This window comes from Chenopodium album, chromosome 11, assembly GCF_948465745.1.
Source record: "Chenopodium album chromosome 11, dcCheAlbu1.1, whole genome shotgun sequence".
Lineage (NCBI taxonomy): Eukaryota > Viridiplantae > Streptophyta > Magnoliopsida > Caryophyllales > Amaranthaceae > Chenopodium > Chenopodium album.
The window spans coordinates 6356648-6369097 of record NC_137844.1 but is presented as its reverse complement, the minus strand read 5'-3'; the positions used below and the strand labels follow the sequence as shown (position 1 = coordinate 6369097).

Below are 12450 nucleotides of genomic sequence, written 5' to 3'. Positions count from 1 at the left end.
TCATTATAAACATAACATTTCTTCTCCACTATATAAAATTACGCTCATTTACATTTCTTGGTCTCATTCTCTATTTCGTTGGCGGCTTCTACTCTGAGGTTAATTAAGGTTGATTATTATGTTTATAAAATTTCTTTTGCATTTACTTTTTATCTATTTAATTCTATTGTGGACTTCTATGTTACTTAATATTTTTATTTAATTAATCGATTTCACTAATAGTTAATTAAGGATAATTCATTATTATAAAATTAGGCTTAAAAAAATGAGGCCTTGATGATATAATGCATTGCATTTACTACTATACTATTTACATGTACGTACCATAATTGCCCTTAACGCTGAATACCCATCACCATAATGAAAATCGTTATCATGCTACAATAACAATCAACTTGCTCTTTTATACTGTAAATTGAACCACCTACAATAATATAAATGCATACACATCCTTGCATTATTTCTTTATCAAATTCACTCTTCTTTTCTGATTCTCTTGTATATATTTTAAATAGGTTGTCAAAGAAAGTTGATTTTTTGGTACAAGAAGTCAACGCAAGATGGTTTATTCTAAGCGTAGTTATGATCATACGATGGTTTGGTTATTAGTTGGAGCATTAACCATTTTCCAAGTTTGCTCGGCTCATAATGACCTAAAGGTTATTGATAGTCGGTATACCACTGCATCCCTCTCCGTGGATGTTTCTAAAGGGCGTCAAATATCTCCCGTCTTTTTTGGTATCTTTTTCGAGGTATATAACTCATTCCTTTTTATTATCGTACTCTATAATTAATATTACTCTCTCCATCTCATTTTACATATTTTAACAAACCCAAGTAAAGACACTATATTTTAATTATGAAACTTTTTAATTGTGATGCTTGATCAGGAGATCAATCATGCCGGGGCTGGTGGTTTATGGGCGGAGCTCGTTAGCAATCGAGGTGACTACATTACATTGAGCTTAACAATAACGATTTGATAGAGAGTAAATTAGTATTTCCTTTAGTATTATCTCATTAATTATATGTTTGATGACATGAATGTTTAGGATTCGAAGCCGGAGGTCGCTATGTTCCTTCGGCAATTAGTCCTTGGGGTAAGATTGGAGATGATGAAGCAATATACGTAGTAACAGAACTATCATCATGCTTCAAAAACAACCCCGTTGCCGTTCGGATGGACGTACGTTGTGACCAAAATACTTGTCCACCAGGAGGTGTCGGACTCTATAATCCCGGGTATTGGGGAATGGTAAGTAATAAGTGTTTAATTCTTATATGATCGAATATTTCGTATTAGTTAAGTGTCTAATAAAAAAATGATTTAAAATCTTTGTAGAATATCGAAGAAGGCAAGAGTTACAAAGTCGTATTTCACGTTAAATCATCCGGATCACTTGACGGTGTTATGTCATTTGTTAGTGACGATGGAACTCAAGTACTTGCCTTCCAGCGTGTTACGTAAGTACATATACTTTGTACATAATACATTATATTTTTTTTAATGAACCATGTTTAAATTGACTCATATATATTTGGTATGATCATATGTACATAGATTAAATAGATTATAAACCAATATTTGCCCAAACCATATTGGCATAATCCAATTTTAATACGACTAGTTATCAATTTATAGTTGATATGTTTTAAGTACGGAGTATTAAATTTTCAATTCAATGTATAACTCGACAAGACATGAGTTAACAAAATGAAGGACTCGTTATATATTTCTCATGATATGTTAATTAAATTGTAGGGCTGACGCTGAAAAAGTTAAGGATTGGACAAAAATGGAGTTCACATTAAAAGCTAGAGGATCATATAAAAAAGCTAGACTTCAATTCACTACCAGTCAAAAAGGAACTATTTGGCTTGATCAAATATCTGCTATGCCTGTTGACACATACAAGGTGAAATTTTCTTTCCTTAAATTTGTTTAATTATTTTTTTTTTTTTTAATATTCGTATTAATTTCTTTTATTATTGGATGTAAGACTTAAATTTTGAATTAATTTAACTGAATTTTTTTTGCTTAGGGCCATGGATTCCGAAACGATTTGATGGAAATGCTTCTCAAGCTCAAGCCTAGATTCCTTAGATTTCCTGGTATTTTTCATAATTTTGGGACAAATAATATCTTTGGATAAAAGTAAATAAAATACTTGATCAAACATTGAAATGCAGGTGGGTGTTACGTGGAAGGTAATTTTCTAACCAATGCCTTTAGATGGAAGGAAACTGTTGGTCCATGGGAAGACAGGCCAGGACATCTTGGGGATGTTTGGAATTATTGGAGTGATGATGGACTTGGTTATCTTGAATATCTTCAGGTACTTACCAAATATATAATATACTCCATCCGTACCATTTTGTTATAAAATTTAGTAGTTTCGTAATACAGAATACATTCTTTTTTTATAACAAAAATATTAATTACTTGTAATCGTAATACTCCGTACATTCTTTTTCTTCTTCCAGCTAGCTGAAGATCTAGATGTTGAGCCTGTGTGGGTTGTTAACAATGGTTTGTTAAACGTTCAACTCTTTATTTGTACAATTTAGGCTAATTTTCTTTTCTATGAAACTAATGTATATGATCTTATTGCAGGAATTGGTCTCAAGGATCAAGTTGATACCTCTTTAATTGCCCCTTTTGTACAAGTAATGTTCCTATACCATTGCAAAAATGATTTTACTACTGTTATAAAAGTATATTATTACCTATTGACTCAATATTTGTTATGGAAAATTAGGAAATGTTGGACAGTGTCGAGTTTGCTAGAGGTAGTCCAAATTCGACATGGGGTTCTCTTCGTGCAAAGTTGGGACATCCAAACCCATTTAAATTGAAGTTCATTGCTTTTGGAAATGAGGGTTGTGACTTAAACAGCTACACAGGTACAATTTACTTTACTTAAAATTCTTGTACTAGCATGCATCTGTATATAAATTCACTATTTTAATGTTGTTATTCCACAGGAAATTATCTTAAGTTCTACAAAGCCCTAAAGAAATTATATCCGGACATCAAAGTAATCTCAAATTGTGATGCAACACAGAAGCCCTTAGATCATCCTGCTGATATATATGATTTTCATGTAATATTATTTCCAACAATTAGCTATGTTTTTTTTTTCAAAAAATAAAAATATTTAGCATATTTCACTATTTCACATCTAAATAAGTTGGTCTAATCATGACTTTCAGAGATATACAAATATTCCGGATATGCTTAATCTCACTCATCTATTTGGAAAGGTTAGAAGGGATCCTCTTGCACCAAAGGTATGCATTACATGTCATAAAAAATATTATGTTAGTATGTTTTATGAGTATTAACCGGTACTCTCCTCGTATTTAGTTCTTATTGACAATTTAAGTTACACCATCAACACTTATTAATAATATTAGATGGAGACAAAACATGTCAATTATTGACACATGATTTTAACTTGCAGGCTTTTGTTAGTGAATATGCTGTGATATACCCAAAAGATCAAATGATGAATGGAACATTTGGGGCAGCATTAGCAGAAGCAGCTTTCTTGCTATCATTAGAGCAAAACAGGCACGCATATCTCACTTAGCTTATTCATTATAAAGTACTTTGATTAATTTAATCCCACCAAACTAAATTGATTTTATGTTTATGTTTAATGATTGTAATGCAGTGACATTGTTGAAATGGTGAGCTACGCCCCACTTTTCGTAAACCAGAATGACAAAACGTATGTACATAGCTTGGTGATTCAATACAATTCGCATCTCAATGTGGTTATACTATAGTAGTATAGTTCGTACGTATATAACATAATTTCATAAAATAATTTTTTTTTCTTGGTTTATTCTTATTGATAGATGGAATCCAGACGCGATTTTCTTCAATACATACAAAGTGTTTGGAATTGCTAGCTATTGGGTTCAAACATTTTTCAAAGAATCAAGTGGAGCGACACTGTTGAATGTTCATTTCCATAATCACTCAAAGCCTGAGAACACATATGTTTCTGCAATAAGTTGGACTGATAAGCAGGATAAGAAGAATTATAGATTGTGAACTACAACAATGTAACGGAGAAGTTGAAGATTTCATTCGATGGAATTGATCCTAACGCCGTTAAATTATGGAAGAAAACAGTACTTACTAGTGATAACTTGCAAGATGATAATACATTCGATAATCCTACAAAGGTATGAACTTTAATTTGCTTTATTGCTAATCATCAATTAATTAGAAGACTCGAGCTAAACCCGACTACAAATTGGGTTGGGATATTCTTGATCAATATTGTTTTGTTTTGCATCAATTTGGTTACTAGTCTCTAACGTAGTAATGTGTAATGTATGATTGCTAGGTGGTGCCAATATCAACTCTACTCAAAAGCGAAGTAGGAAAAGACATTGTTCTTGAGGTCGAACCATACTCGTTCACAGCATTTGATCTGATCAATAGCGCACAAATTCCAAAACTCGAAGCCAACCAAACTAATCAAGTATAAGCAAGTGAAATTCCATAGCTAATAAAGAGACTTCATACCTTGGAAATATTATACACGATTTGATCACTCAGATGCTTTAGAAGTTTAGATTTTCTTTTAAAAGTTTCTAGCTTTATCATCTCTTTTGGGTTGGCATTAATGTTAACTATAGTTTTTCAATTGTAAAGGATAGATTCGAATTTCTTTTTCTAATATATGAAGTGTTATTTGCTATCACTTTAAATTTGATGTTTCTCTTGCTTGTAAACATTTATCCTATATCCGTTATAAAGTTATCCAAAAATGAGCAAAAATTATCTCAACATGAATAAAAGTTACCCTGACATAAATAAAAGTTACGAAATATTTATGCTTTATTCATAAAAGTAATCTAAAAAATTGTAAAAGTGACCCCGATGTACAGTAAGAAAATTCTTGAAGTTTCTCTTGCTCGTAAATATTTTTTTCTCTGATTTTTCTTGTTTTTAATACAAGTTGTTGTTCTATTCTTGGGTATATCATGGTTTTGATGAAAATAGTTGTTCTAAGTAGGCATTTGTTTGAGTTAATTAAAATTTAGCTTCAATTGCATTGTGTTTTGCTGATGTTTGTTGAATTAAGTGTTATGTTGCTGCTACAATTTTTTTGTTAAATTTCCGCATTGATTTACTGAATTTTTATTCTGAAAATTTGAGAAGAGTTGCTGAATTTTGTACGACTACTGGTGTTATTTCATATTAAGAATATATATGTATCATCATAAATGTTTTGCTCATTTGGCCTTGTGCTCTTGTTAAAAATGCATGCCGGTAGAATCCCTTAAGGATAAAAAGTATTACTGAGGGGTTCCTGCATGATTTATAGCCAAATGCTTTTATTAATTAGGGGAATTCTAGCACAATTTCTGCACTTTATTAATCTTTTTGTTTGGAAATAATGTATAAAATTGATTATTGTTGTAGAAATTTGAGTTAAATAGCCATCCGAGGCAGGGGATTCGACGATTATTATCACGTTGTTTTTGCCTCTAATCCATAGTTTATAATTAATTATGATGTTTATTTATTGATATTTTTGAATTGATTTTCTATTGGTTGATGGCACATAATAGAATAAATAAGGTCAGATCGTGGTACTTTGATGATACTTATAGTTGCAAATATGAAATTGTGATTTCAGTGATTTTGTTTGGGTTTTCTCCTGGATATATGCGACTTAGAATTTTATTAATTTGGTTAATCTTGATCATGGATTAATATATATGATTTATATTTATCAATTCAATACTTTAATGGTATTACTAATGGGGTCTAGAATCGTAAATTTTATGTATTAGCTTTATTTCAATTTTATAATACTTTGATGGGTTGTGATTTATTAAATTTTAGTTGCCTCATGTATGTGTTTCCCTAAAATTTAAGAATTTTTGCTAACTAGATTAGTTGAATCAACGCATCTTTCTTATTATATGAATTATATGGACATGTGAATCTTGTAAGTGTTGAACTTGCACGTTGTTTGTCTGATACGGATATTTTATTTTAGTGGGGATCACTCAATCTTTGAATTTTGATGAAAAGGAACTGTAGACTAGGTGGATTAAAGTGGTTAAATTGGTAGATTTCTTATTCAGCTCCACCTAAGTGAGTAAGCGTGCAATTGTGCTCATTCATGATTTTGGTTGAAATATAATCTAGAAATGCTAGGAGTACGATATTTATTTTTATACGAATTTGGATTAGCCAAATTCGATCTGGTTTATGTAAATATGAGGGTTGAAAGATATTACAAGAAAAGGCTGATTATTACTTTCTTTAAACAATCTGAAAGAGATTGTAAGCTTTTTGTTTATTAAGATTTCAATGGTGTAACTTTTTTTTTTTTTTTTTTTTTTTGTTTTTTTGTAGCAACTGCTTTGTAAACTATGTATGTATGTTTCTGCTAAGGATATATGTAAATTATAGAACACTACTAGAATTCGGGAATATAACGACAGTTTTTCTACGACAGCTAGTAAAACTGTCGTAATATTTTAATTATACGACGGTTTTTTAAGCCGTCGTAATATTATAACAGTTTTTAGCCAATGAACTGTCGCAAAAGACACTAAAAATAATTATAAAAAAAAATTTTGGGCTCCCTTGTGGGCTCGCAGCTTGTTTCATTTCAACAGCCTGGGTCTGCTTCATCTTCCCTTTCTTCAATGGTTTTCTATTATGGTCTTTTTTTTTTTTTTTTTTTTTTTTTTTTTTTTTTTTTTTTTTTGCAGTTGTTACGGACTGGGAGAACCTGGTGCGGTTCTTCTCCCTTCTTTGGGATATTTGGTTGTCCCAAAATAATGTATGGTTTCGGCAACACCTTGCCTCTCCCGATGATGTTTTGCTGCTTGCTTCCCAGTGGAATGTGCGGGGGAGGCAGGCTCAGGAATTCTACCATTCTTCCTCTGCTTTAGGGCCTTTTCCTAGGCCTGTTAGTTCGAGTTTTGCTGCCACTCTTGCTGGGGACCCTTCTTCGGTGTTTGATATATGTCTGATTTGTGATGGGGCTTGGTCGTCCTCGGACAACGCGGCCGGTGCTGGCTGGGTTTTTCGTGATTGTGATTCTCCTTCAGTTCGAGAGGGAAGGGCCCGAGCTTCTCTCTCTTCTTCATCTTTACAATCTAAGTTACAAGCTTGTTTTTGGGGGTTATGCAATGCCTATTCTCGCGGCTTTCGTAGGATTCTAATTTACTCAAACTGCAAGCCTCTCTGTCTTATGTTAGCCCGACAACGGAGGGATGAGGTTTCTTTATGCTAGTTACTTGGGGATATTTGGGCTTTTCTGTCGACCTTTGCGGCGTGTAAAATTCTTAAGCTTCCTCGGAAATGGGTGTCTCTTGCTCACTAGTTGGTTGGAAAGGCTCGTGTTCGGGAGTGTCTTTTTTGGTTTTTCAAGTTGTTTTTGTTTTTTTCTTTCTTTGTTCTCACTGTCAAAAAAAAAAAAATAAAAAAAAATTGCAAAGTACGGAGTACAACTGTTTAGTGTGCAAATACTTGTACAGTTGTACCCCGTACTTCGCAATTTCGTATACGGAGTAAAAGGTTAACCGGATCCAAGCCAATTTGGGTTGCGGGCAGCTCTGAAGATCTAGAAGTGGTTAGTGTTTTTTCAGTTTTTCACTCTTCACTTCAGTCTTCAAAACCTCCATTATTCTCTTTTAAAAAACCTCCATTATTCTCGTCAGCATTCACCAAGTCACCAGTAACCCTTTGTCCCAAAACCACCATTTTTATCAGTCCTAAAACCACTATTTTCTCTCTCCTCTTCTTCAGCTTCTCACAAACATTGACGGAATAGCAGCACTTGTGCTCGAACTCTGGCGGCAAAGAGCAGTAGAACACCCAGGTTACAACTCCAAACTCCGGTTGATACGGCGGAATTTGTACAATTTGTGTTGTGAATTAGTTGACTGTTGCCGGAATTTAATTTTCAATTGAGTATCGTTAATCAGATTATCATGTTGCTTAATTGTCACTTGCTTAATCATATTTTTTTTATTTTACTGAATTATACAACGTATCACTCAGGGTAGAGGTGTCAAAAGCACACCCGACCCGATCCGAAAAACATCCGATTCAGATTTGAACTCGTGTGGACATAACAATTTAGTATGACTTAACTTTAAAAATTTACCCAACTCGACCCGACCATATCAGACCCGATCCGATCATCCGAATTGACACCCCTACACGGTGAAGGACACAATAACTAATTGTTCATTCTAGTCATTCGGCCCACCTCTCGATGATGCCTCTCTCTCTTCCCTCTATCGCGTGGCGGACCCACCCTTGGTCGGTGGGTGACGTGACATAGCAAAAAAAAAATAAATAAAAAACAAACAACGTTGAACGAAGAAATTGAAAGAAATGCTTTCCCAAAAAAAAAAAAAAAAGAAATTGAAAGGAAAAAAAAATAGTAAATTACTCTTCTCTCTCTTGGACAAATTAAGTCACAGTCCTCACGGAAATCGCTGCGCCGCACCTTCCAGCCACCGCCCAGCGCCTACGGCCCATCGTACAGCCGCACTCCAGGACTGCCTCCACTCCTACAGCCTTCTAGGTAATTTTGATGATTTACAAGTTTTTAATTTCGTATTATACACTAATTGTTGACTTGTTGGGTTGATTTTGTACTTAATTGAGTTGTATTTTAATCTAGCCAATTAGTGTGTATGTTCTTTGAAATTGTTGATTTGTTATTAAATTTATCAAATTAGGGAGTTAAGGTTTCTGTTTTTTTTAGGAATTGATAATATTGAATTTCTGATTTTTTTTTTCTTTGAAATTGATATTATAAATTGACAATGGGCTAGTAAATTTGATGATTTCATATTTAATCTATGAAATTAGGGGGGTTAAGAACTTAGGGTTTCTGATTTTTTTTTTTTTTTTTATTTGGTTTTGATTAGTTTGGATGATTGCATTTCTGATTTTTTAAAATTGATATTAGAATTGGTCAATTGAATTGAATGTAGTGATTAGTGATCTTGAATAATTGCCTTGAATTTGTATATGTTCAGTGTAAGCTCACTATTAGTGTTTTAGGCTTTTAGCTATACTTTATTATCAAGTTAGTTACTTTTGAAGTTGGTTCTAACTCTACCACTTGCAACCGCAAGTGTAGGAAGAGTATTTTCTAGAATGACGCAGGTGAAAGATAAATTGCGTAATAGCATGGGAGATCAAATGTTGAATGATTGCTTGGTTACTTATATATAGAGAGATATGTTTTTGAATGTTGACATAAATGATATTATACATCGATATCGAAACATGAAAACTCGTAGAGAGCAATTGTAATATTTTTTTTATTTGGTTGTAATATGGATATTTAATACTTTTGGAATTTTTTTTTAAAATCATTAGCCTTTATAATATTCTTGCATTAATTGATTAGTATACGGTAGTGACCCAGCACCCGAAAATCCTGGATCCGCCACTATGCTGTTGTTGTGTTGCAGCCCCAATCGACACCGCTATTGTTGCTGCGTTGTGGTTGCTCTTAATACCGTTGTTAGGGTTTCGGTTTTGTAATGTGTTCTTCTTCTTCTCTCCTTTTCTTCCCCCCAATTTTGTGTAGAAATGTTTATGTATTTATAATGTTGTTTTGATTTTGTTCAAATATTGAGTTTTGTTTGAATAATTTTGGCTGAGTTTTCTGTGAATTTTGTTGGAATTATCAGTTTTGTTTCAATTTCGTCTGAGTTTCGTTGGATTTTTGTTTGAGTTTTGTGTTCTATTGTTTGGGCGTTTTAAGTGCTGCGATTTGGGAGATTATTGGTGTTTGAGTTTGAGTGGTTTTGGGGTAGAATTGGCTCTAGTTTTGCAGACTTTTGGGGCTGAATTTGGGCAGTGGTTGCTGCTGTGTCGTTTCTGCCTCATATGTCTCAATTTGTTTCTATTCCAATTAAATTAAAGCAACAATATTTAACTTTGATTTAATAATGGTGAGATGTAATGATAGGTATACAATGATGATAAAATCTTGGTAACAATAACGAAACGATTAAAACCTTTAAGTTAAAAAAAAATGATTTATCTCGCAAATTACAAATTAGACTGGAAGAAATATCTTACTAAAACAAACATTAATTAAAGATAACAAATAAATATAATTAAACAACAACAAAATAATTTAGCATAAAACACTGCAAAATTAAGTAATCATATTGTTACAAACACACTATGATTCGAAGTGTGAAAGGCAAAGGAAAGAGGAAGTGAAGAACATACCCGGTTTAAGAGAAATATCAACTTATTTTTTTAAGATGGGAATATTAACTGTTTTTTATTTACTGTTAAAGTTAGACGGTACCTATTTATGTTTTTGTATTTTATCCTCTTTTCATATGTATATTGTAAATTACTATGTAAAAGTATTTTTTTTTCTTTGCAAATCGCATTTGTTCATTGAATAAATTAAATGGAATATTAGTGATTTTTTTAAAAATAATTTAATAATAATAGTATGGAAGTGCCTTGTGTCAATAATGTATGCAAACACCCTGTTATTAAATACAGTAATAATATATGTTTACACACTACACACAAGAATAGGATCTAATTTGCCGGTACATTTTAGGTGGAGTTCTCTCCAAACCCTTGGCCCTGACTTTTGCTCTAATAGTCACTCTGATAGTAGTCTCCAAATTAAGGAAGATGGACAATTCAACAGCATCAGAATCACAACTGGAAGCAAAAGCACCTGTAAGTTATTATCCCACTTTTGTAGCACTATTATATACGCCACATTGGCTGGACATGGACCAAATGTTGCAAAGGCAATGTAAAACAACTAACATACGAGTACTCCACATTAGTAGTACATGAAAACATTGTTATCTAATCAAGATGAAAATTTGTACTGTATGAGCTAACAATAATGTATCTCAGGCAAGAGAACGATTACTTGCTGCTTGTAGAAAGAAGCCGAGGACAGGAAAGTATTATTCAGAACCTATTATTCTCTCAGAAATCATCTTTAAAATATTATTACTATTTCCTGCTTCAGTTCTTGTGGAGATTATGAGGTTTGTTTGCAAGGAGTGTAATGCTATAATCACTGACCCGCTCTTCGTTCGAGCACACCTTCACTCGTTTTAATCTCCTGGTCTAGGTGGTTTCCTTGTTCAAGACAATGATCGGCAATATGCTAATTTAAAGCGGGCCTTTTTTTCTTTACCCAATTGAGGCTCCTCGATACAGTTGGACTAAACTCGAGCTTCCATTTCGAGCCATAATTTTGGGTTCTTGTAACGGTCTAGTCTTGCTTCAAAAGGCCGCCATTCGAAGAGAATTGTTTGTAGTGAATCTTGTAACAAAAGCTAACATTAGTCTCCCTCCCCTCAACCTTGCAGGGGTACGCGTTCTTCGTAAACCTTCTACTGCTTTAGTCTTTGCTCCTTCCTCTGGCCAATACAAAGTGGTATATGTTTCTTTCATCTCCAAAAATAAACGAGCACTGTATGTTAATCCTGGCAAAGAAAGTTATTATTGTGCCAGATTTGAAATTAAGGTTATGGTACATACAATGGCTGTTGACCGAACCTTGAGAGCCATTGACTGTAAAGGCATTACTGTGAGTAACGATGAAAAGGAGACTCTGATGAGTCAACCGCTCTCTAGTGCAGGGGGGTATATCTATTGGTTTCATCATCGTTAAAATTATGGTTTTGCCTTGGATGTAGATGCTGAAACCATGTATCAATTCGCCGGCCTTAAAGATTACGTAATGGATTCCAATGTGACATATAGTATAAAGATGGACACAGGTGTGGGTATGGTGCATTTGCAATCCCCTCTCAAATGCTGGAAGGTCTGGGAAATGATAGACCCAAAAACAAGCACCTGGGGTAGAGCTATGGATCTTCATGTAGCTTGTATGTTCTCGAAGCTTCGTGGATATTTCCCTCTTTGTTATGTTGGAGGCCATACACCATTTCTTATCAGTTTGAAAAATGTAGATCTTTGGTTTTATTGTCAAGTGTATTTGCAATATAGGTGGTCATGTACAATTGGAAGATGAGGAATATGGAGTTACCTCCAATTAAATGGCCATGGCGTGTTGCCCTCCCACATCTCCATGTAAACAGCTTGCTATCACCGAAAAAACTCTAGCTGTGGAGCGCAAGTGTTGTAGTTCAATGCAAGCATGTGGGAATGGGTACTCAATAATTGACATGTTGTAGTATTCCTAATTGCCCTAGTAATTGTCATTGATGTAGTGTTAATTATCCCATAGTTTGTAATAATATTATTATACTTCGTATAAATTAAGCTTTAATGCATGTTATGAACAAATTTTTCCTTTCGCATTAAATAATCTAAATGTCGTCAAGCTTTGTTTCTTTCGATATTTTGAAAGTTTTGAATTTGTTGTTGTATTTTCTTCATTATGCATATTAAAGCTTAATATGTACAAATATACT

The 12450-nt window shown here is 33.4% G+C and overlaps 1 protein-coding gene, 1 long non-coding RNA gene and 1 pseudogene across 4 annotated transcripts; all 3 read left to right on the top strand.

Annotated features, from left to right (window-relative positions):
* Nucleotides 1-493: 493 nt before the first annotated feature.
* LOC145568392 (alpha-L-arabinofuranosidase 2-like) lies at nucleotides 494-4754 on the top strand (annotated as a pseudogene). Its single transcript, XR_014095824.1, has 16 exons — nucleotides 494-752; nucleotides 891-945; nucleotides 1053-1255; nucleotides 1343-1464; nucleotides 1763-1916; nucleotides 2043-2112; nucleotides 2191-2336; nucleotides 2485-2530; nucleotides 2615-2667; nucleotides 2760-2904; nucleotides 2986-3104; nucleotides 3214-3291; nucleotides 3465-3574; nucleotides 3678-3734; nucleotides 3865-4197; nucleotides 4362-4754. The product of XR_014095824.1 is annotated as an alpha-L-arabinofuranosidase 2-like (transcript).
* Nucleotides 4755-6252: 1498 nt separating this feature from the next.
* On the top strand, nucleotides 6253-7280 carry LOC145566161 (uncharacterized). Its single transcript, XM_081625680.1, has 2 exons — nucleotides 6253-6319; nucleotides 6754-7280. Exons 1-2 carry the CDS (start codon nucleotides 6253-6255, stop codon nucleotides 7278-7280), a joined length of 594 nt encoding a protein of 197 aa, XP_081481806.1.
* A 1100-nt stretch (nucleotides 7281-8380) lies between these two features.
* On the top strand, nucleotides 8381-12375 carry LOC145568391 (uncharacterized). Of its 2 annotated transcripts, XR_014095823.1 has the most exons (3): nucleotides 8381-8582; nucleotides 10605-10729; nucleotides 10916-12375. It is a non-coding gene; the product is annotated as an uncharacterized LOC145568391 (long non-coding RNA). The 2 variants fall into 2 exon arrangements; XR_014095822.1 differs by having other exon boundaries at nucleotides 10605-12375.
* Nucleotides 12376-12450: the final 75 nt, after the last annotated feature.